This window comes from Pelodiscus sinensis, chromosome 20 (assembly GCF_049634645.1).
Source record: "Pelodiscus sinensis isolate JC-2024 chromosome 20, ASM4963464v1, whole genome shotgun sequence".
Classification (NCBI taxonomy): domain Eukaryota; kingdom Metazoa; phylum Chordata; order Testudines; family Trionychidae; genus Pelodiscus; species Pelodiscus sinensis.
Genome location: NC_134730.1, coordinates 27982103 through 28005410, shown reverse-complemented (window position 1 = coordinate 28005410; position 23308 = coordinate 27982103). Strand labels below are relative to the sequence as shown.

The 23308-nt window shown below is 60.2% G+C and overlaps 1 protein-coding gene across 1 annotated transcript; it reads left to right on the top strand.

Annotated features, from left to right (window-relative positions):
- The first annotated feature begins 7525 nt into the window (after nt 1-7525).
- Nucleotides 7526-22812, top strand: CHMP6 (charged multivesicular body protein 6). The gene is made up of 8 exons (XM_075904084.1): nt 7526-7675; nt 11565-11674; nt 17140-17227; nt 18785-18871; nt 18957-19022; nt 19274-19354; nt 20679-20733; nt 22503-22812. The coding sequence occupies exons 1-8, from the start codon at nt 7613-7615 to the stop codon at nt 22553-22555; spliced, it is 603 nt and encodes a 200-aa protein (XP_075760199.1). The 5' UTR covers nt 7526-7612; the 3' UTR covers nt 22556-22812.
- The last annotated feature ends 496 nt before the right edge of the window (nt 22813-23308 follow it).

Below are 23308 nucleotides of genomic sequence, written 5' to 3'. Positions count from 1 at the left end.
CTGCCCATCCCCGGGCGGGCGGTCAGTCCGAGGGAGGCCTGAGCCAGCCAGCTGGAGGGAAGCGCTGGCATGGGACGGTGACGGTCCAGCCGGGCGCAAGGGGCCTGTTGGAGATGGAGGACTGCCCGCTCGGGGTCCCGCAGGCGTCTTCGCTGCTCCTCCTCCAGTCCTGCCGCCTTGGCCACTGGCTTCCCCCTCACCAAGGAGCAGGGCTGGATTGAGGGAAGGGGGGGACTAGCCAGGCAGCTGCCCGGGACACCAACTTATGGGAGGGAGGCGCCTGATGGCAGCTCTAAGGGGCGCAGCGTGCGGGGGGGCGTCGCATCACATGCCCAGGGCACAGGAATGGCTCGAGCCGGCCCTGCCAACGAGTCACATGATGGGGGGGATGGCTGGTGCCTGACTCCTGTCTCCCTGATATCACAGCCCGCCGCGGCAGGACTCCTGGCCCCGCCTGTTGGGGGTGGTCACGACCGATAGCCTCCCAGGGTAAGTTTGACAGCCGGCTCCCCGGGCTGTGACCCGCCTCTCGGGGGCAAATGCTGGGACCTCCCTTGGCTCTCGCCAGGTGTTCTCGAGGTGCAGGTGAGAGTCGGCTGTGCGCCCCTCTCCGGCTGTTGTGGGTGCAGGGCAGGGTACGTCTACGTCGACTGCGCTGGCTGCACAGGTATTTCCAGGAGCCCCCGGAGAAACTCAGCACCAGTTTCAGTTTCTTCCAAGCTGCTTCTTACACATCTGCTTGGCTTGGGGACCTCTCCTCTCCTCTCACCTCTGCCCAGACCCTGCTCCAGTTTCCCACTCCCCCTGCTCTTTTGCTACTCAAGAGTATGGAAAACGAGGCTCTGCAAAGCACGGCCAGATGTGCAACAAGGCTGTGCGAAGCATGGCCAGATGTGCCGCCGGTCCTGCCCAGGCCTGGTCTGACCAGCTGGGTAGAGGCTCTTTTACAGGGAACTTCTAAACAGCTTGCAGATGGTGCTTTTGCTGCACACTCCTCCCTGACATGACAATAACTACAGGCCCCAGGCTGCACGGAAAGGCCAGGCTGGCGAGGGGGGTGGCTACACCCTGGCCAGGGAATGACATGGCATTGCTCAAAAGCCTCCCTTGCGCTTCCTGCTGCCAGTGTGGGTGGGACTGTCGCTGCTTGCTGTTGCTGTGAGCTGTTACACCTGCCGTGTGCTCCACCCCAGCAGAGGCTGCATTTCTGGGGCCAGCGGAGTAGGGAGTCTTATCTATGCAGACTGCAGGCAGCTAGCACGTGCTCAGAGACTTGGCACAGGCCTGGGCTGCTGCCCCACAGCGTCACTTGTTGGCCTTCCAGGTGCCCTCGGGGCCTCTCTTAGGGCGGACAGGCTGCGAGGTCACCCACAATCCCAGCGTTGTCTGCAGCAAAAGTCTTGTCTGCTCCTGCTTCGTAGTTGCAGGCCAGACCGTCACCAGGTCTGGGCTACGTTCACAGCTCTCTGGCTCTCTCCCCTGTGACCTCGCGGCAAGTCACGTTGCTTTCCTGTGCCTTGGTTTCCCCAGCTGGAAAATGGGAATCTTCCCCACCCGGTGGGGGTTGTCAGTTAATGTCTGTGAAACACTGAGATCCTTTGCAGGGAGGACTGTGCTGGGCTCGCGTCATCGCTGCTTTCATCGCTGACACCGTTAACTGCTCCCGGGGCGGCCGCGGCTTCTGGCCCTGCAGAGCTGCCTCGTGCAGGACTGCTGGCTCCTTGCCGGTGTGGGCGGGGAAGTGGCAGCCCCAGGCGGGGGCCCGGTGGGGCTGGAGCAGCCCTCCGCCTGCGGCAGGCGCTGGTGAACCATGACTTGGCAAGCATCCCCCAGTACGGGTACGTGTTGTGCTTACCGGCTCACCGTCGACATCCCATTTGTTAGGTGCACAACAAAATTCATTCCGCACATGGACCGGTGTGATGGTGAGTTGGGGGTTCCCCCGACCCTGCGCCTCCACAGCGGCATGAACAGACTCCACCAGCCAGTAGAACAGAGGGAGTTTATTGTTCCTTCAGGGTACAGCCCGGCACAGATGGAATCTGGCTACAGGAATTAGGGCGAGGACGCCTCAGGCCCCCTCCAACCCCAGCCCCCTCCTCAGTCTCTCTCCTTCAAGCTTACCCTGTACTCTCCCTGCTTCCCCCGCCAGCCACCACCCTTCACCAGAACCCTGCTGGTCTCCGTCCCTCCTGCCTTTGTCTCTCCCTGAGCCTGGGCGTCTGGGTTAATCCGCATTTGGAGGCGTCAGTGGCAGGGGCAGCCCGTCCATAGAGGCGAGCAAGGCGGTCGCCCAGGGCGCCAAATGGTGGCGCAATCTCATTGAGGAGGCGGGGGTGCCGATTGCACGCTGCGCCCAGGGCGCCAGGTGCTGGCAGCTGGTCTGGGGCCGCCCCGGTCCGTGGGAATCACATCACGGCTCGGGGGGACACCGGGTTACAGAGCGGACAGCCCCCCCCCCCCCCGCTATGCCACAACAGAGACGTTCGAGGGAACGCTGCCTGGCCTGTCTGCCTAGATCCTGGCCTCCCCTGCCGTGCTGCGTGCAGGGCAAGGCTCCCAGGACCAGCCCTATGGCAAGAAGAACGCCCCGGCCCATGCTGGGCTTTAAACCTGGCTCCTTCGATGGAGCCGTTCCCTTGGGGAAAGCGCCACAGCCGGCCGACTGCAGCCCAGGGCTGGCCTGGGAGCAGGCAAGAAGCAGCTCGCAGCCCACTCCGCCCTGCTGCTGCTGAGGAATTGAAGGCCAGGCCGATTCCAGCCCAATGCAAGCGGCCGGTTGCAGCCCTGGCCCATGGCGGCCGGGCCGCACACGTCTGCCTGCCGGAAATCCCATCGCCCCTTTGCAGATCCTCGGTTGCATGGGACGGTCCGGCTCCGCTGCGTCTCCTGCTCACTCTCCTCGAGCCCTGCCCCAGGCTGACGCCCACGGTGCCCACCACGGGCCTGGAGCTGCTCTTGCCGTGGGCCACACCCAAGCAGCGGGGCTGGCCCGGTGCACAGAACGACGTCCCTGGGGAGCCAGGTGTCCAGTTCTGAGCCGCACAGTCCGGTATTGGAGCTTTCTGTTCACATTGAGAAAACAGCAACGCCAAGAGAGAACTGTCCGGTATTTTCCCAACCAGGCGGAGTGGCGATGGGGATGTCAGGGCAAGGGTGGCCGGTATGTTTGTTGAAACCATCCGGCAACCTTAGGCGCCACGGGAATGTTGCGGCTGCTGGCGAGGCCGGTGCCCGGGAACCGCGGCGCCAGGGTTTAGTGCTCGGCGTTCCCGCCCCGGGACTCCCGGCGCCCTTGGTGGCCCACTGGCTAACTCGCCCAGCCAGCGAGGGTGTGGAGCGGAGCTGGGAGCAGCGTTGGTCTCCCGCAGCGGCTCCTCCAGGCCTCAGTGCTGCGGCTGAGGGAGGGGGATTAAAGCCAGGAGGGGGAGGGAAATGACCTGGCCATCGGGGGCTGTGTAGGGCCAAGGGGTGCGAGAAACTCCGCGCCAGGCAGGACGGAGGATGGGGAGGGCTGGATGCGGCTGGCTACGGCACTGCAGTATCTCCAGCGCCTGGGCCAGCCGCCTCCACGGGCTGGGCGAGTCTGCAGTGGCACCTAGTGGAGGAAGCGCGGGATGGCAGCGTATTGGGGGCACCCAAGGGCCTGCGACCGGCGGGCCTGACGGCTCCCGTGGCAGGGTCCCCGAGCAGTTACCCTGCGGCGCTTAGGCTACGGCAGACTCCCTCTCGCCGCCTGGCCCGGCCCCGTGTCTCCCGGCCTGGGCGATCCCAAGGAACCCGACGGTGCGCGCTCAGCAGGGAGGAGCGGGGCAGCGCGTCGACAAGCTGCCCCCTCCGGGAAAATAGCTCCCCCGCCCACGCGCCCGCCGGGCCAGTCGCCTGAAAGAGAACGCGGGGAGAATCCCTTGGGGCGCGTCGCAGCTCCGGGGCACGTGCCCGCCTGGCCCAGTGGCCTGTAGGTCTCAGGCACTCACAACCCGACCCGCGGGCGGAGCCGTTTGCACACGATGGAACCCTCGCCGCAGCCCGTTTTCACCACGCAGACAGCGGCGCGCCTGAGCCCCTCGTGCCCGCTGGCGGCCAGGAGGAAACGGACCCCGAACGCCCCTCGGCGCAGGTTCCTGATTTAAGGCCGCTCGGTTTCTCTCTCTCCTGGACAAGCAGCTTCCGAACAACCGTGGCGGCCTCAGGTTATTGGGTTTGGGGGTTTTAAGCCTGGAATTGCAGCCGGCAGAACGAATGACCCCCTTGTTCGGGGGTGGGCAAAAGCGCCTCCCTGGGCCAACTCTGGCCCGCCACGGGGGTTGATCCGGCCCACGGACGCCCTGCCACGCCCCGCCCCGGGCCAAGCAGGGCCTGGGGACAGGAGCGCGCCAAGTCTCCTTGCCCGCCAGGGGCGCACGGTGCTTTGTCAGCCACCAGATGAGCAGCTGCGGGTGGACTCTAAGCACCACGCACCCCTTGCAGGGCGGGGGCAGGAGCCTTCGCGCATTTCCCCCCCCCCCCCCCCCCCGGGCCCTGAGTGGCTTGGGGACACAGGAGCATGCACAATCTCCTCCCACCGCCGGGGCCCGCTGGGGGTAGGGGGCAAAGACTTCGCACACTCCCTGCGCCCAGGCCAATCAAGATCTGTGGGTGGGGGAGCATGGAAGTGTCCTGGCCCCGCCCCCTCTGAGGCACCCCAGGGCCACTTTAAAAATTTCTGACGTGGGCCCCCCCTCCCCTTTCTAAAATTATTGCCCACCCCTGCCCTTGTCCCTGAAGGCAACAACCCTCATTTGCAAAGTGAAATCTCTTTTTCTGAGCCGAGTGAACTCTGCGACTCAGCCCTTTTCAATCACAGCCTTTCAGGGCTCCCTGGGGACCCCAAATTCTTCCTGAGGGCCCTTCCTGCCTCACTCGGGTGGGGGGCGGGGAGGCTCGTTCTACGCACGGTAGGGGCAGCTAAAGGGTTACAAGGCCAGAGAGGTGGCTCAGTGGGGGACGACCCCCCAGGGGCAGAGCAGCCCAGCACGCCCTGGGGGCCGAGGGGACAGAGCAGCCTTGCCTGGGGACCTGCACAGTCGGGGTCACAAATGGGCTGGAAATAGCTTCCTCCCCACCACTGCAGAGCTTAGCTGGGGGGCGGAGACGCCTCCCCCTCCAGGGCTGGTTCTCCGCACGGCGCCAGGAGCGGGTGCCTCCCCCAGGGGGCATTTGGAGGAGCAGCAGGGCTGGGCAAGCGAGTGGGGGCTACAGCCCGCTGGGAGCGGAGCAGCGTTACCGCCCGTTGGGCCGCAGGCCGGGCAGTCCTTGGCGCTCGATGCCGAAGGGGCGTTTCTGAACCAGGCGTTACGGGGGGTGAGGCGATGTGAGAGGGCACCCAGACCCCCCCATCATGGGCACCCCGGTTTGTCTGCAGCGGTCAGCGCCCCGTCCACTGCACACCGAGGGACAGCTGGGTGTAGAACTTCCCTGGGCTGGGCAGCGGGCCCAGAGGCCAGGCAATTCGGGGAGTAGGCTGGGTCTCTGGGTGCGGGTCTCACGTACCAGCCGGCAGCTACTAGCAGGATGATGTGTTGATGTTAAGGCCAGAAGGGACCGTTGATCATCTCGTCTAAGCTCCTGCAGAAGCCGGGCTCTCGACCCTCCCCCAGGAACTCCTGCATCAGACCCAGAACTTGTCTGAGCTACGGCCGATCTTGCAGCCCGGGAGGTGAGTCCGTCCCTGCGGCAGGGCCGGGATGCACAGCTCCTGTTTGTCACGGTGGCTCAGCCCTGAGCCCCTCTCTTGGCCCCGCCCCCACCCTATGCATTTTGCCACCCACTGGCTGATCACAGCAGGACTCAGTGATTCCCCTGCATTGGTTTATGGATGCCACCCAGGAGCAAGCTGGATCCTTGCTACCAGCCATGCAGGCAATGGAGAAGGGGCAGCGCATCTTCCTGCCGCCCTAGTGTGGAGTCCCAGTCCCTCCGTGCAGGAAAAGCCCCAACTGAGAATATTTGTGAAAAGATTCCAGCTCTTGGGAATCAGTCATGGGGGTCAGTCAGCATCTTGGAAACCAGGAACAGGGGCCTGCTGCAGGCTCTGTGATTTTATTGCACATCTCGAGCTGTTCCGTATTTCTCCGAAAGCCCTACCTGGTCGTGAGATGGCACAAGAACCTGGACTTTCAGTTACACAAGCGTCTGGGCCTCAACTTCGTGAGAAGAGCTTCAAAATGTGAACCTGCAAGACTCAAATCTCCAGAAAGCAAATTCTGAAATCCCAGTGGTCATGGATGGAGGAGGGTCCTGACTCAGGGCGCTGAGTGGGGGAGGGTTGGTAAAAGCTGGGCTAGGACCCACCATGCTGATTGGTCTGTCCAGCCAGCACAATCAACTTAAAGCACCTTGTGTCCCCTCTTTTCCCCAGGCTCGGGCAGGGACGTGCTTCCTGCAAGGACAACCCCCGACTCAGGGTCTAGGTGCTTTTTTCCACCTTCACATCTCGCCTGCCCCGATACAGCCCCAGCTGGACACCTCCACAGGGCAGCAAGCACTAGTGCAAGCCAGCTGTGCAAGGTGAGGCTGCTCCTCCAAGCTTGAGAGCAGGGTTAAAATGAAACCTACAGCCCTGCGGCAGGATACCACAGCCATGAGCTTTCTATAGCTTCCCCCCCCCCCCCCCCCCCCCCGTGCTGCCCCACCAGTGTCTTCTGCCCCTCCCGTTTTCTCCATAGCCCCCATGCAACCCCCCTCTCCCATAGCCCCTCCCCCTCCCCCATAGCCCCTCCCCCTCCATAGCCCCCATGCCGCCCCCCTCCCCCATAGCCCCTCCCCCTCCATAGCCCCCATGCCGCCCCCCTCCCCCATAGCCCCTCCCCCTCCATAGCCCCCATGCCACCCCCCCTCCCCCATAGCCCCTCCCCCTCCATAACCCCCAGGCCGCCCCCCCTCCCCCATAGCCCCTCCCCCTCCATAGCCCCCATGCTGCCCCCTCCCATAGCCCCTCCCCCTCCATAGCCCCCATGCAGCCCCCATGCCACCCCCCTCCCCCATAGCCCCTCCCCTTCCATAGCCCCCATGCCACCCCCCTCCCCATAGCCCCTCCCCTTCCATAGCCCCCATGCCACTCCCCTCCCCCATAGCCCCTCCCCCTCCATAGCCCCCATGCCACCCCCCTCCCCCATAGCCCCTCCCCTTCCATAGCCCCCATGCCACTCCCCTCCCCCATAGCCCCTCCCCCTCCATAGCCCCCATGCTGCCCCCTCCCATAGCCCCTCCCCCTCCATAGCCCCCATGCAGCCCCCATGCCACCCCCCTCCCCCATAGCTCCTCCCCCTCCATAGCCCCCATGCAGCCCCCCTCCCATAGCCCCCATGCAACCCCCCTCCCCCATAACCCCTCCCCCTCCCCTAGCCCCCATGCAACCCCCCTCCCCCATAGCCCCTCCCCCTCCATAGCCCCCATGCAACCCCCCTCCCCCATAGCCCCTCCCCCTCCATAGCCCCCCCGCTCCCATTTTCTCCATGGCCTCCCGGGCCGCCCCTCCCCCTCGCTTTCGCTTTTAGCCGGGCCGGGCCCCGCGCGGCCGCCGTAGCCGGGGCGAGGCCGCGCGGGCCGGGCGGGGAGCGCGCGCGGGGCCATGGGGAACCTGTTGGGGCGCAAGAGGCGGAGCCGCGTCACGGAGCAGGACAAGGCCGTGCTGGTGAGGGGCCCCCCGCCCCCTCCGAGGCCCCGCCCCTGGGGGCGCGAGGGGCGGGGCCTCGGGCAGCCGCTGCGAGGGGGCGGGGCCGCGGCGCCCCCCCGCCCGGGAGACTCGCCCCCCCCCCCCCCCAAGCGCCGCGCGGGCCCCGCAAGCGGCACGTGCTCCTGGCCCCCGCGCCGCCTGGTCCTGCCCCCCCCCCCCCCCCGCTGCAGGAAGGGAGGGGGCGCGAGGGGGCTGGGGCCGACGGGCTGAGTCTGCAGAGAAGGCCCCGGGGGGGGAGACGCTGGAGATGAGCCCGCGGGGCCCCCTGCAGCCCCAGGCTAGTGGCACGTGGGGGGCATTGGGGGGGGGCGTTGCCAGCGGGGCCCCTTGCAGCCCCAGGCTAGTGGCACGTGGGGGGCATGGGGGGGGCGTTGCCAGAGGGGCCCCCTGCAGCCCCAGGCTAGTGGCACGTGGGGGGTATGGGGGGGGGCGTTGCCCGCGGGGCCCCCTGCAGCCCCAGGCTAGTGGCACGTGGGGGGCATTGGGGGGGGCGTTGCCAGCGGGGCCCCTTGCAGCCCCAGGGCTAGTGGCACGTGGGGGGCATTGGGGGGGGCGTTGCCAGCGGGGCCCCTTGCAGCCCCAGGGCTAGTGGCACGTGGGGGGCATTGGGGGGGGCGTTGCCCGCGGGGCCCCTTGCAGCCCCAGGCTAGTGGCACGTGGGGGGTATGGGGGGGGGCGTTGCCCGCGGGGCCCCTTGCAGCCCCAGGGCTAGTGGCACGTGGGGGGTATTGGGGGGGGCGTTGCCCGCGGGGCCCCTTGCAGCCCCAGGCTAGTGGCACGTGGGGGGTATGGGGGGGGGCGTTGCCCGCGGGGCCCCTTGCAGCCCCAGGGCTAGTGGCACGTGGGGGGCATTGGGGGGGGGCGTTGCCAGCGGGGCCCCTTGCAGCCCCAGGCTAGTGGCACGTGGGGGCATGGGGGGGGCGTTGCCAGCGGGGCCCCTTGCAGCCCCAGGGCTAGTGGCACGTGGGGGGTATTGGGGGGGGCGTTGCCCGCGGGGCCCCCTGCAGCCCCAGGCTAGTGGCACGTGGGGGGCATTGGGGGGGGCGTTGCCCGCGGGGCCCCTTGCAGCCCCAGGGCTAGTGGCACGTGGGGGGCATTGGGGGGGCGTTGCCCGCGGGGCCCCTGCAGCCCCAGGGCTAGTGGCACGTGGGGGCATGGGGGGGGCGTTGCCAGCGGGGCCCCTTGCAGCCCCAGGGCTAGTGGCACGTGGGGGGTATTGGGGGGGGCGTTGCCCGCGGGGCCCCCTGCAGCCCCAGGCTAGTGGCACGTGGGGGGCATTGGGGGGGGCGTTGCCAGCGGGGCCCCTTGCAGCCCCAGGGCTAGTGGCACGTGGGGGGCATTGGGGGGGGCGTTGCCAGCGGGGCCCCTTGCAGCCCCAGGGCTAGTGGCACGTGGGGGGCATTGGGGGGGCGTTGCCCGCGGGGCCCCTTGCAGCCCCAGGGCTAGTGGCACGTGGGGGGTATTGGGGGGGGCGTTGCCCGCGGGGCCCCTTGCAGCCCCAGGCTAGTGGCACATGGGGGGTATGGGGGGGGGGGCGTTGCCCGCGGGGCCCCTTGCAGCCCCAGGGCTAGTGGCACGTGGGGGGTATTGGGGGGGGCGTTGCCCGCGGGGCCCCCTGCAGCCCCAGGCTAGTGGCACGTGGGGGGCATTGGGGGGGGCGTTGCCCGCGGGGCCCCCTGCAGCCCCAGGGCTAGTGGCACGTGGGGGGCATGGGGGGGGCGTTGCCCGCGGGGCCCCTTGCAGCCCCTGGGCTAGTGGCACGTGGGGGCATTGGGGGGGCGTTGCCCGCGGGGCCCCTTGCAGCCCCTGGGCTAGTGGCACGTGGGGGGTATTGGGGGGGGCGTTGCCAGCGGGGCCCCCTGCAGCCCCAGGGCTAGTGGCACGGGGGGGCATGGGGGGGGCGTTGCCAGCGGGGCCCCCTGCAGCCCCAGGCTAGTGGCACGTGGGGGGCATTGGGGGGGGCGTTGCCAGCGGGGCCCCCTGCAGCCCCAGGCTAGTGGCACGTGGGGGCATGGGGGGGGCGTTGCCAGCGGGGCCCCTTGCAGCCCCAGGCTAGTGGCACGTGGGGGGCATTGGGGGGGGGCGTTGCCCGCGGGGCCCCTTGCAGCCCCAGGCTAGTGGCACGTGGGGGCATGGGGGGGGCGTTGCCAGCGGGGCCCCTTGCAGCCCCAGGCTAGTGGCACGTGGGGGCATGGGGGGGGCGTTGCCCGCGGGGCCCCTTGCAGCCCCAGGCTAGTGGCACGTGGGGGGTATGGGGGGGGGCGTTGCCCGCGGGGCCCCTTGCAGCCCCTGGGCTAGTGGCACGTGGGGGGCATTGGGGGGGCGTTGCCCGCGGGGCCCCTTGCAGCCCCAGGGCTAGTGGCACGTGGGGGGCATTGGGGGGGCGTTGCCCGCGGGGCCCCTTGCAGCCCCAGGGCTAGTGGCACGTGGGGGGCATTGGGGGGGCGTTGCCCGCGGGGCCCCTTGCAGCCCCTGGGCTAGTGACACGTGGGGGCATGGGGGGGGCGTTGCCCGCGGGGCCCCTTGCAGCCCCAGGGCTAGTGGCACGTGGGGGGCATTGGGGGGGGCGTTGCCCGCGGGGCCCCTTGCAGCCCCAGGGCTAGTGGCACGTGGGGGGCATTGGGGGGGCGTTGCCAGCGGGGCCAGGGAAGGGTGATTCCCCTTCATTGGGCTCTAGGGGGGCCACACCTGCAGCCCTGCGTTTAGTTCTGGGCCCCGCTGCAGGAAGGGTGGGGGCGCACGGGAGAGGGGCCAGCGGAGGGCGACCGAAACGATTTGGGGGCTGGAGCACGTGACCTTCGAGGAGAGGCTGAGGGACTGGGGCTTGTTGAGTCTGCAGACGGGCGGCCCATGAGTATAGGCCTAGGTCTTCAACGGGGCACCCGATGCTGACGTCACGCCATTGACAGCTGTGCAGGTGGGGGCGCCAATCGCGTGTTCCGCCAGGAGCTGCCGCAGCCTCCAGCCACCCCTGTCTGCAGAAGAGAAGAGCGAGGGGGGATTTGAGAGCCTCCTTCAGCTTCCTGAAGGGGGTTCCAAGGAGGATGGAGAAAGGCTGTTCACAGTAGTGAGGGTTGGCAGAAGGAGGAGCAATGGTCTCAAGTTGCAGTGGGGGAGGTCTAGGTTGGATATTAGGGAAAACGATTTCCCTAGGTAGGTGGGGAAGCTCTGGAATGGGTTCCCTAGGAAGGGGGAATCTCCATCCATAGAGGTTTTTAAGTCTTGGCTTGACAAAGCTCTGGCTGGGTTGATTTAGTTGGGATTGGGCCGGGGGCTGGACTTGATGACCTCCTGAGGTCTCTTCCAGCCCTTTGATTCTATATGTTGGGCCCAGTGGCCCTCCAGAACTATTAAGTTGGTATAAAGAGGGACTTGTCTGGAGCGGCTCCACCGCATGGAGCGGTTGCACATCTCCATTGGGGAAACGCTTCCAGGCTGCGCTGAGAATATCCATGTGTCTTGACAGTCCTGAAACGTCCACCCCTACAGCACTTAGTTTGTACCATTCCAGGCTTCCACTGGAAGCCCACGCTAAGCTCAATAGGTGTGTTTGTCTTGGAAACCCCCCTTGCAAGAATTTTTCCTTTAGAGGCACGAGACATTACAAAGCCAGGAGGAGACATCAGTTTGAGCGTAGACTTTTTGCAGTTTAACCACTTTCGCTACGTGCCGTGGTGGTGTCTTCTAGGAGCTAGTCACTGACACCGAAAAACCGAGAGCTATCTGGACAGATAGAATGGACAGAGATGTGCCTTGTCTGGACTGTCAAACAGCTGTTGTACAATTACGCATCCAAGACTTGACTTTTAATTGAACTGTAATTGTTTTTATTTCTCTCCTCCATTAGCAACTGAAACAGCAGCGGGATAAACTCAAGCAGTATCAGAAAAGGATCACTCTGAATCTGGAAAGAGAGAGAGATGTGGCGCGGCAGCTCCTGAGAGATGGGAAGAAAGCGTAAGTGAGGAGCTACAGCTTTTGATCCATGAAAGGCCTGAGATGGCAGAGGGGACAGTGTCCTTACAATACAAAGGGATCTTTGTGGTTTCAAACATCTGGAGTAAAGTTACCAGGAAATGTTTGTGAAGCATAGAATATAAATGAGTTCAGGGGATAAACAAGGCTGCTTCCACTCTACTCTGCACTGATTAGGCCTCAGGTGGAGTGTTGTGTCTAGTTCGGGGCACCGCATTTCGAGAAAGATGTGGAGAAATTGGAGACGGTCCAGAGAAGAGCAATCAAAATGATTAAAAGTCTAGAGAACAGGAGCTATGAGGGAAGGCTGAAGGAATTGGGCTTTAGCTTTGAAAGGAGAAGACTGAGGGGGAACATAATAGCAGTTTTCAGGTATCTAAAAGGGTGTCCGAGGGCGGGGATGGGGGGAAATTGTTCTCCTTGGCCTCTGAAAATAGGCCAAGAAGCAATGGGCTTAAATTGCAGCAAGGGAGGTTTAGGTTGGACATTAGGAAAAACTTCCCACCTGTCAGGGTGGTTAAACACTGGAATAAATTGCCTAGGGGGATTGTGGAATCTCCATCAATGTAGATACTTAAGAGCAGGGTGGACAGACACCTGTCAGGGATGATCTAGACCAGCGTTCTCCACTTTTTCAACTTAAGTGCAATGTAAGATCTACTTCAAACCCAAATACCCTTGCCCCGCTTCCTTCCCGCCCCTTCTCCGAGGCCCTGCCTCTGCTCCACCCCTTCTCCGAGGCCTCACCCGCTCACTCCATCCCCCTTTCTCCCCCATCCTCACTCACTTTCACCAGGCTGTAGTAGGGGTTGGGGTGCCGGCTCTGATATTGGGCCAAGGAATTTGGAGTGTGGGAGAGGCTCCGGGCTTAGCCCAGGGTGGGAGATTAGGGTTGAGGAGGGATTTCAGGGTGCAAGCTCTGGGAATAAGTTTGGGTGCAGGGGGACTCATGCCTGGGCCAGGAGGTTGGGTTCAGGAGGAGATTCAGGAAGCAGGCTCTGGCTGGGCAGTGTTTAACTGAGACGGCTTCTGGGTGGTGGAGTAGTGGGGTTAAGGAAGGTTAAGCAGCTGGCATATACACTAATGCCATCCACATCCAGGAGCAGCAGTTACCACAGGGATAATGACTCCAGACGTGACAGGTTCGGCATTTTAGAACTCACTGCTCAAAGAATTAAATTAAGCGTAAGAGAGAAATGAAAATTATGAAATGCACAGACCAGTCCAAAATAAAAACCAACACACTTTGAAGTAAAACAGCCCCCCACATGTGTGTTGGGTCAGGAGATGAATGAAGGACAGCGTGTGTTTGTGAGAATGACAGACACACACAGTGTGTGAGACTGACAGATTTGCATTGGCAAGCTCCCTCCATCCTCCTTTCACTGTGTGGAGTTATGGTACAGAAATGGGGGGAGGAGGGACACCCTGACATCAGCGCCTCCCCTCTTCTCCCTCCCACACCCTGCACAGTAAACAGGAGGCTGCTAGGGGGACAGCTCCAAGGCAGAGGGCAGGAGCAGCAGGACAGTGGGTAGAGGGGCCACTGAAGTGTCCGCACTCGATAGCTTCCAGGCCAAACCAGTCAGGATCCCCTGTCAGAGGCTCAAGATCTACCACTGATGTAGACGGTGCTTGGTCCTGCCGTGAGGGCAGGGGACTGGACTCTCGAGGTCCCTTCCAGTTCTAGTGTTCTATGATTCTGTGCTTTCTATAGAAGAGGTCAGGTTACAAAGTAGGTTTGAGAGCTGGTGTGCTAAGGTCTGAAGGACTTTGCCTGAGAGATTCAAGGAGGGTTTGCAAAAATCGACACTAGTCGTATCATCTTCAGTGTCCAGCGGCCATCGGCTCATGCTGTCATTTGATTTGTGTGAGCCCTTGGGTGCACCAACCCCTGCTAGGACTTGTAGTTCCCATGAATTGAAGTACAGGTCGAACCTCTCTAATCCGGCACCCTCAGGACTGGACTGGTGCTGAACTAGAGAATTTGCCAGATCACAAGATGTGAATATTGTCCAGCAGCATCACTAACGCTCCCTCTGCTTAGTGGGCTCTTAGACGATGTTTAGGGGTAAATTAGAGCTAAAGAACCGCACAGAACACAGAGCGCCAGGGCTGGTGGCTGGAAACAAACTTTACAGGACACTGGAAGCCTTGGTCATGCCCATGATAAGCAGACATCCAGCAACTAAAATTACGCTGGACCATGGATGTTGCTGGACCAGAGAGTTCTGGACTACAGAGGTTCAACCTGTCGTGATTTCCTTTTCCTACAAATTGCCTGGGTTCTACAGGCTCCAATCATGTGGTCCATGATTGGGCAAAATTGGACACCCCTGGTTAGAAATACCTCTTCGGTGAGCTGTGTTGCTGGCTTTCACTGCAGAGGGAAATGCTTAATCTCTTTGTCCTTTAAGAAACAAAGCTCTTTTATTTTGTTGGGAAGATTACAAAATTAATTAGTCATCTTAAATACGCCAAAACAATGCATGCAAAAAGTCAATCTGAGAAGCATGGCTCAGCTTGTTTTTAGTTACAAAGAGACAATATTTATCTGGATTCATCTGCAGGTAGGCTTTGGAGAGCAGAATCTGGGACTGAAGGAATTGGTGGCATCTTTGGACTTTGATCCTAACTTCCATAATGTCAAGGAATGGCAAAGGGATGGCTATGTCTTGATTTAACGTGGTGGTGGTGCCTAAAATTTGCCCTTTAGATTGAAATTTTATAAAGACAGCCTTTTATAAAAGCTCGTATCTGTACAAATATGTACCCAGTTGAACAAAAAAACTAATGGATGTGATATTTTGATAGCGCCTACTCAATGGAACCTTGACCTGAGTGCTCTGCTTGCTATTATAATGCAAATAAACTCTGCAGTGTGTGAAATTCAGACATTGCGGTTCTGAGATCCTGAAAGGGAAACTATCTTTAGTCATTGTCTTTGTCCAAGCTGAGAGAAATGCTGAAAGTAAACAGAGCACAATTAGTGATGTGTAAGTTGTTTTTGAAACTTCTTTCACTATTCGTCATTAGAATCTGAGCCTAGTTGTGGGTGGGTTTTTTTGTTTTGGTTTTTGGGTTTTTGTACTAATCTTCCCAAAGGGCGTACAGTCCAGTCTAACGTCCTTTTGAGTTGTACTTTAGAACGCCAGTATGCACACGGCTATTTCATTGAGCTTTTCTGGTTAGTCGGTTGGGCATTGGGGCCAGGTCTTACGATGCTTCCTCCCAGCCCACAAGTGTTTTAAAATTCCCAGAAATGCTCAGTTCATCTTCCTGCTTCATTATGACATAGCTATCCACAAAGCACAAGTCCCAATGACCAGCGAACAGATCTGAGACTCTTGCATGGTGGAAAAGCCTGAGGGTTAGCTGTGTTAGTCTGTAACTTCAAAAACAAGAAGTACTCCCGTGACACCTCAGAGCAGGGGTGAGCGATAATTTTTGTAGGGGAGCCACTTCACCAGTGTTGATACTGGTCACGGGCTGATTCCAGAAGGGGCAGGGCCTGAGGCGGAAGGGGCGAGTCCCTCAAGGCACTGCGTGCGGAGGGAGGAGACTTAGCACATTTCCCTGCGCCCAGGCCCCAATTGGCCTGCAGGCAGGGGAGCACACAAGGTCCTCCACCCACCGCCCAGGCAGGGCATGCCACACCTAGAGGGAACTGCCAGCCGTTTTGAACAGCTGGCGGTTCCCTCTGGAGCCATGTGCCTTGGCAGGGAGAGGAGACTTTGTGCACTTCCCCCCCCCCCCCCATCTCGATTGGCCTGGGGGTGCGGCCAGGTGGGCCTCAGGCCCCATGAAAAAGTGTGGCAGGCTGGATTCAGCCTGTGGGCCGTATCTTGCCCACCCCTGCCTTAGAGACTAACCAATTATATGTATATAGTATCAAGCGTTTTCGTGGGCATAACCCATTTCTTCCGATGAGATGATCTTGAGTGATCCTCAGGTGATTTGAGTGACTCAGGATCATCTTATCTGAGAGGAAGTGGGTTTTGCCCACAAAAAGCTCATGATACTTTCTCTCTCTCTCTCTCTCTGTATATATCTATATCTATAGTTATAGTTATATAGTTATGTTAATCTCTAAGATACCACAGGACTAGACTACTCCCTGCATGGCGGTGCTCTCTGGCATTTGTTGCTCCTATATCATTAGGCCTAAACACAAACCAAAGAGATTCTCCAGGACAAAATACATTTGAAGAGATCTGCATGGTTTCCAGCGACAACTGGAAAAAATAGTGTTTTTCTGTCCTTCCATTACGTGGACTCCCAGCCCTTCCCCTGTGCCTTTCTGCCAGCTGGGTAACATCTGCTCCTGCCACTCGCTTGCTCTCCAGTATTTCCTACCTTGGATGGAGTCAATCTGGGGCATTAATATGTTTTTTGAAAGTGAAAGTGAACAGCAGCCTGGTCCAGGAGTAGCCGTGTGGAGAAGCTACAGTTGTCATGGGAGGGAGGGCCCAGCAGGCCTGGCTGTTGCCTTCAGTCCTGATCAATAACTAAAACTTGCTGCCCACCCCTCCCCCCAAAAAATGTGGTCTCCTGTAAATTCCTGGTGTACTGTGTAAAGGGATTTCCTTACCTCCTCCAGGCCTGAATAAGCATTGCCCTCATGTAGTCTGGCCCTAGGGCTGCCCAGAACCAAGCCAAGGCCATCCATGGTCGGTTAGGGTCTGCTCCTGTCAGTTTCGAGGAGTGACAGGCACAGTGAGCGCTGCGGCTGAGCTGTGCACGTGGAGACTGCTACGTTCTCTGGTGTCTAAATACGGAGCTGACGTGGTCCCTGCTAATCCCCCGTAGCCGCACCAGGCTCTTCCCCACGCCTGAGAGATGGTGGCTTCAGAGCTAGGGGTGTGAATGGTTATCCGGTAAGCATCACCCTTACCAGGTAACAGTAAACTGGTTCCCCGGGAGCAGCCCCCCCACCCCTCGCCGGTGGCCTGTCGCAAGCAATGGGTTGCTCCAGCCCCATGTGGCTGGATGCCAAGGCTGCCAGCAGCCAGCAACCAGCCTTGCACAGGGCTGGGAGTGGGAGCCCACGGGCTGCGTAGTTGGTTAGCCGGTTAAACTGGTTAATCGGGATTTTACATCCCCATTCAGAGCACACACCGGTTTGGATTAATGCTGGGAATTTCACACCACACTTTGTTATACTTTTGGGCTCTGCAGACGACTGAACGTTTCTCCCTCCACCTCGGTGCTGTGTTATTCCCACAGTTCAAAACTATCTACTGCTCAGTGGCTTGATCCCTTCTCTTGGCTGTAAATGTTTGCTAATCTGCCCCGTTTTGTTCCTCCTCCCTGGTGGGAGTCGTTCCGCCGTTGCACGGGAGGGGTACGCTTTACACGAGCACGTCCCGAAACCTGTCCTGTAGCAGTGGTGTGATCTTTCTAGGCTCCCTCGCTTGAGTTTCCTTTCTGCTCTTGTGTTTGCTCAGAAAAGCCCTGCTGCTGCTAAAGAAGAAGCGCTACCAGGAGCAGCTGCTAGATAAAACCGAAAACCAAATCAGCAACCTGGAACGCATGGTATGCAAGAATCAAGCAGTGCTCGCGCGGGGCTTCTTGTGGGCAGCTCTGTGGGCTGCCCTGTTCCTTTTTGCCTGCGTGTGATTACAGCACGCTCCCGAGCCCTGATAGTACAGGTTGGACCTCTCGCCACTGGGACTCCCTGGTCTGGTAACCTCCATTGTCAGGGTAGGGCCATGGCTGTTGCTGGACCAGAGAGACCCGGTGGAGGGCCGGGAACCCAACCAGGCTGGCTTCAGGGAGGCCAGCGGCTGGGATTCCTGCTGCGGGAGGCCAGCTGAGCCAGTGGCAGGGCAGCCAGAATGGCTGGGACAGCAGTCTGCCGCGGTGGGGATCACGGGGCTGCCGCAGCAGGGCTGGAGGAGCCGGGAGCCCTGGCAGCAGGGCCGGTGCTGCCCCGGTCAGGCTGGCAGGGTTGGGAACCTTGGCGGCTGAGCAGCAGTCTGCTGCCCGGGGGGGGCGAAGCTGAGAGCCCCAGCGGCAGGTCCGTGGGCTGCCATGGCAGGGCTGCCTGCATGTGGGGAGCCCTCCGGGAGGCCAGACCAGGAGTGGAGCCAGGCTGGGGGGCTACTGATGGGGGGGGCAGAAATGACCTGCCCGGTCCAGCAGAATCCCTCCTGCGGGACCACTCAGGTCAAGAGGGTGCCGGACCAGGGAAGTCCAACTCTAGTACGACATTTCCTAGGAGCTGGCTACACCATGATCATCTCCTAACTAAGCTAAGGCCTGGGTCCCGTGCATAGTGTAGGCTGGGTCTCAGCAGGAAGTGCAGCCCTGGTCTGGTGCAGCAATGGAAACCGCCCCTCTGTGGTAAAGACCATTTCTAGGCAGGGGTGGCGTTCAGCCTAGGGCCAGTTTCGACTTTGGCCTCTACCAAGTGCCAACAACATCTTGGGTGCCACTGACGTGGGTAGCAGGCAGCTCCCTGGGGATTTACGGGGCATTGCGCAGTGCTATTCAACTTGTGCCCCGTAAATCCCCAGGACAGCCCGGTGCGTTTTTAGCTCAGGTGACTGCGTCTAGGCCACCACTGAAGTGGGTAGCACCCGGCCTCTCAGCAGCTGGGGCAGGCTGTGAAATACTTTAACACAAAGGTCCTGTCAATTCCGAAATGGACAGTCTAGACCTGGGGTTGGCAAATGCCCGTTCAGTGATTCATTACCCCTCCAATGGCTCGGTTCTTTTCAGTTCACTAGATCCTCTCTGGAGGAGGCAGAGCTGCAGAACAGGGCTAGGAAGAGGTGGGGGGGGGCATTAAGACCCAGCGGTGTCCCACGTTTTTGGGTGCTCTCCACAACTGCGTATTCTGCATAGGGGTAAGGTTGGCTCTGAAACTGCATTTCACATGGGCCTGGAACAGCAATGAAATCAGATGCTCATTGCTTCCCACTGGTACTGACCTGGGGTGGAGTTGAACCGGTAACCTGTAAGTCAAGGCTCCATTTCCCAGCTGCCTGAGCCTTGCAGCCCGTCTCTGACAGCTGCGTGTTTCTGTACTGCCCAGTGCCGGTGGTGGGGCAGCTCTTGAGCCCGCAGTGACGCATGTTTTCACTCTAGGTCCAGGATATTGAATTCACCCAGATTGAAATGAAGGTGATTGAAGGCCTGAAGATTGGCAATGAATGTCTGCATAAAATGCACGAGGTAAGGGGGCCCGAGAGCGCTGCATGACGCAGAGTCGGGCCTGTTCTGTAGCCCTGACGTGTGGATTTTGGCTTTCTCCACCTAGGTCATGTCAGTAGAGGAGGTGGAAAGGATAATAGACGAAACCCAAGATGCTGTGGAATATCAAAGGGTATGTATGTGCAGTCCTGCCACGGTGGTGCCATGGGCCTCGTGCCTCTTGTTACCGGCGAGACTGAGACCTGCCAGAACTCACGGCAGAGGTTTGACTGTAGGCCTGCGGCAAACAGGCAGAGCCATAACTGTGTGCATCATAGGCCCCTCTTATCACACGCACTGGCTCGGGTGTGTGCGCTGCTTCCCGCAGCAGTGCTCTTGCTACATGCTGGGGTGTTCATTGGCACATCTGTCTCTCCCACGCAGCAAATAGATGAAATGCTAGCTGGTAGCCTCACTGAAGAAGATGAAGATGCCATTTTAGAAGAATTAAATGCCATTACTCAGGTGAGCCTTAATTTCATGCTCTGGTAATTACTTTTAATCCACGTTTCCAAGTGGCAGCCTTTCCTCAGGCAAGGGGGCGTTTCCCCTGTGGGGATGGCTGTTGATTTAATTCAGCTGGAAACCCTAATTAGCGCTCCCTGTGTGTGTTCTGTGTGTCAGCTAAGGAGCCAGCCAGATGCTGTGGACCTAGGAGACGCTGAAAGCACGGTGCATGATTTCAAGGGTTGTTTTTATTGACACTGTTATTCCAGACAGTAATCTGGTGGATCGGGGGCGCTGCCTTCGCCACCCAGCAGTCCCACTTTCTACCCCTTCACCCTTTGTGGAGTCTGTGGGAGGGATGTGAAATATCGGTTCATTGAATAGTCGATGAATTCTTATCGGCAGGGCTCAACAATTACGGCCACCTACTCGCCCGTGGTGAGTAGGTTTTAGCCCGGCACAGCACCGCAGTGCAATCAGTGCATGCGCAGCGTGCCAAACCGCGCGGCTGGCGAGTGGGGCTCACCGTTGCTTGTCATGCCCTGCTTATCCGTTACTTGACTGTTCTATAGTCCCCAGAGGGGAGACCAGCAGCCAGTGCACTCGGCCCCACTCCCGAGGAGCCCCCCTGGGGTGCCAGGCAGGGGCTGATCTGCGAGGGGAGCCAGTCTAAAAACCAGCTCCTCTTGTGGACTGGCTGCCTGTCGCCCTGTGCTGCTGCCTCTGATACAGAGGCAGCAGCGTGGGGTGGCAGCAGCCCCTGTCTGGAGCAGGGGTCTGAGCTTCCAGACCCGGCATGAGTCAGAACTGAGCCGAGCTGCCTGCCTGCCCAGCTCCTAATACACTTTAAATTCAGAGCTGCAGTGGGGGTAGGTCTGGGACCTGGCCGGCGTGCTAAAAGAGCACTGGCAACGGGGGGAGAGGGAGGAAGATACACGTAGTCTATATGTTAGCCTATAAGCTTTTGCTTATTGGTTAATCGACTACACTATCACATCCCTAGTCTGAGGCTATTCCAAACTCCAGGCTTGATGTTATCTGGCTTTACTAAGGGCCCAGTTTGCCCAGCAAGGCTGCGGTGGTGGGAGTCTGCAGCCGGCCCTGCCAGGAGGAAACGCGGGGCTAATCTGTGTTCGTAATAAGCATCATTTTGCAAAGTCAGGCGCTGCCTGGTTCCGCACTGAATCTAGATGCTCTGGGCAGCGCCGCCTCCTGCAGCTCTGAGGGCAGATGCCGTTTTGCACGTGGAAGCCCCTGTGCATATCGTGTCCAAACCAGCCTGAAAGTTGCCCTGGGCTGCAGGTGGAGCACGTGGGACGTGACCTGTTTAATGTGCTTGCAGGAACAGCTCGACCTCCCTGAAGTTCCCGCCGAGCCACTCCCGGAACAGATCCCAGGTAGCGTCTCTTTCTTTCTTCGAATGGCTGCCCGCTCCTGCCTCTTCTCAGGGGCTGACCCAGGTCGTGTGCAGCGAAGGCAGCACTTCTGAACAGGGGTGGCAGTGAGCTGGGTGGGCCGAGGCCGGACAAGCTTCCTCTGACACACACAGCTTCACCTGGACCGTCAGCGCCCTCGCGGCCCAGCCTCTCACGCTGCTCAGCCCATGCAGCGTAGTGCTCTCGCGCTCCTCGCCTCCCTGACTCCTGGGAGCGTTTCTCCTTGCAGAGAGGCGTCCCGGCGTAGCGGTAAAGCATTGACCCTTCGTGGCTTGCGGAGCTCTCCGCTAGAGACCCGGCTGCATTTCTTCCCCAGAACGTAGCTTGGGATTCTGCGATACCAGAAACATTGGGATTCCTCCCAGCGCAGCTGCTGTGGAGACTCCGGTTCCAATCCAGTTTCTGCTCTTTTTAGGGTCCTAACCTAGGCCCCTTACTGTCTCATGAGCTCCAAAAGTAGGGATGTTCAATTTTGATTAATCAGCGAATTGAGTAGTCGATGGAATTTCCATCCATAAGTCTATCAAGGGGGACGCTCGCTATCCCGCTGCGCCTCTCCCTTTGAAACGTACAGGAGCCACAGGAGGCTGTTGTGCACTTCAAAGGGAAAGGAGCAGCAGGCAGGACGGGGCGAGCGAGACTGTTTCAATCCCCGCTCGTGCCGTTTCCCCACGGCCCCCTGCCTCCCACAGAGCTGGTGCTGGTGCTGGGGGGAACTGGCTTTTAAGCCAGCACCAGCTCCTGCTCTCCCTACCTTGCTGCCTCTGATACAGAGGCAGCAGGAGGTAGGGGGAGCAACTAGTCAAGTTCCTACTTGACTACCCAATAAGCATTTGTTATCGGGTAGTTGACTAGTTGCTTACATCCCTAGTCGAGAGTCTCCGAACACGAGGCCCCATGGGACATGGGCTCTGCAGAGGGGATGGTTCATGCCTCCGGAAGGGGTCCGTGTGGTGGCTCACCCCCAGGGCCCCATGCAGGATCTGTAGCAGCGCGTAGCTGATGAGAGGAAAATAGGCCAGACTGCAAGGTTTGGTGCAACGTGACACTCTTGGGCCTTTGCCTGGCATGGGGAGGAAGGAGTTAGCCTGGCCCTGGAGAAATGAGGTTCTAGCCTTGCTGGAAGAGCTGCAAAGAAACCCAGCCCCTGGACGGTGGAGCTGAGTCTGTCCTGGGTAACGGTGACTGAGACACTGGCTGTGGGAGAGGAATCCAACCTCCCAGCCGTGGCAGCCGAGAGCAGTAGAAGCCGGAGGATGTCTGCCTTTGGCTAGGACAGTACCTGTAGCTCAGTCAGTCCAGGCTGGCCATGCCCTGATGCGAGCTCTACTTGGAGAGGGCCAGCTGAGCCCCTGGGAGGATGCATGTTGTCATGACACGGAGATGAGGGAGCTCTCATCTAGCCATGCCCCTTCAGGAAACCGCTTGCTTTGACTGTATATTGTCTGGCGCGAGGCGCCGGCCTAGAGGACCCCTCGCTCTTCCCTTCTTGGGTTTCTTGACTGTAGCTGGTGTTTAAGATTGTATTTTAACTGCTCGAGCAGCATGTGGTGGGGCCGAAGGCGATGCTGGATAAATAGAGCTACTCTTGGTGCACCATGCAGTAGATTCCCCAGGTGCTGCTGGGCTGCTCCTGACCTGGCAGAGAAACAAGAGCCAAGTCCTGGTTTTCTTGCAAGACTTGACTCTCTCTTCCCTTATTCTGAAATGACTTTCTCTCTCCTTCACAGACGCATCACCTGTCAAGATCAGGGCCAAGCCAGAACTGGTGGCAGCATCTTAATTTCACTCCTGGGGATAACCCCGAATAACTTCCATCATGGACAGTGTGGAATCCCAGCATGCCCTGGGAACAGGGAACACCCCGGTAGCATCCCAGCTGCGCTGGGCGAGTGTGCTGGGTCAGGTTCCCTAGGCAGGGGATCTCCGCAGATTATCGCTCTTGTATCAAGATTATTTTCTAGCGCTTTCTTTTTGTAATTTAAATTCTCAACGCACTCGGCTGCGCGGTCTCTGGATTAAACAGCGACTGCAAAACTTCTCGGGTCAGGCGCTTTCTGCAGGGCGGCTTGTGCGGCCAGCGCTGCCCTCGCCGATCTCTTAGAAGCCCGCGTGCTGTTCCGGGAGCGCTGGCGCGTTCGAAATGGCCTTGAGTCGCTAGTTCCGCTGCACGGCTGGCCAGCCACCCCCCAGGCCTCCCTTGGGCTGCAATCCTCCATCCTCTTCTCTTCCTCAGCTGATTCTGGTTGTGGAGCGGGCTCCCCTGGCTCAATCAGGTGGGCTGGGTGGGCACTGGCATCCGAGAGGCCACTCTAAGGGCATGGGCAGCATGCAGCCAAGCTGAGGTCAAGGGTCACTTCTGATCTGCAGGCAGGAGAGCGGCAGCCTCGGGCTGAAGGAGACGCCCTTCGGGGCCTGGAGAAAAGTTTTTCGACTTCAGATTCCTTGCCACTCGCGCACCCTTGGAGGAGGTGTAGTTGAGCTGTGCTGACATGCGCCCCGCACAAAGGAGGGTGCGATGAGGCTGCCGACCTCC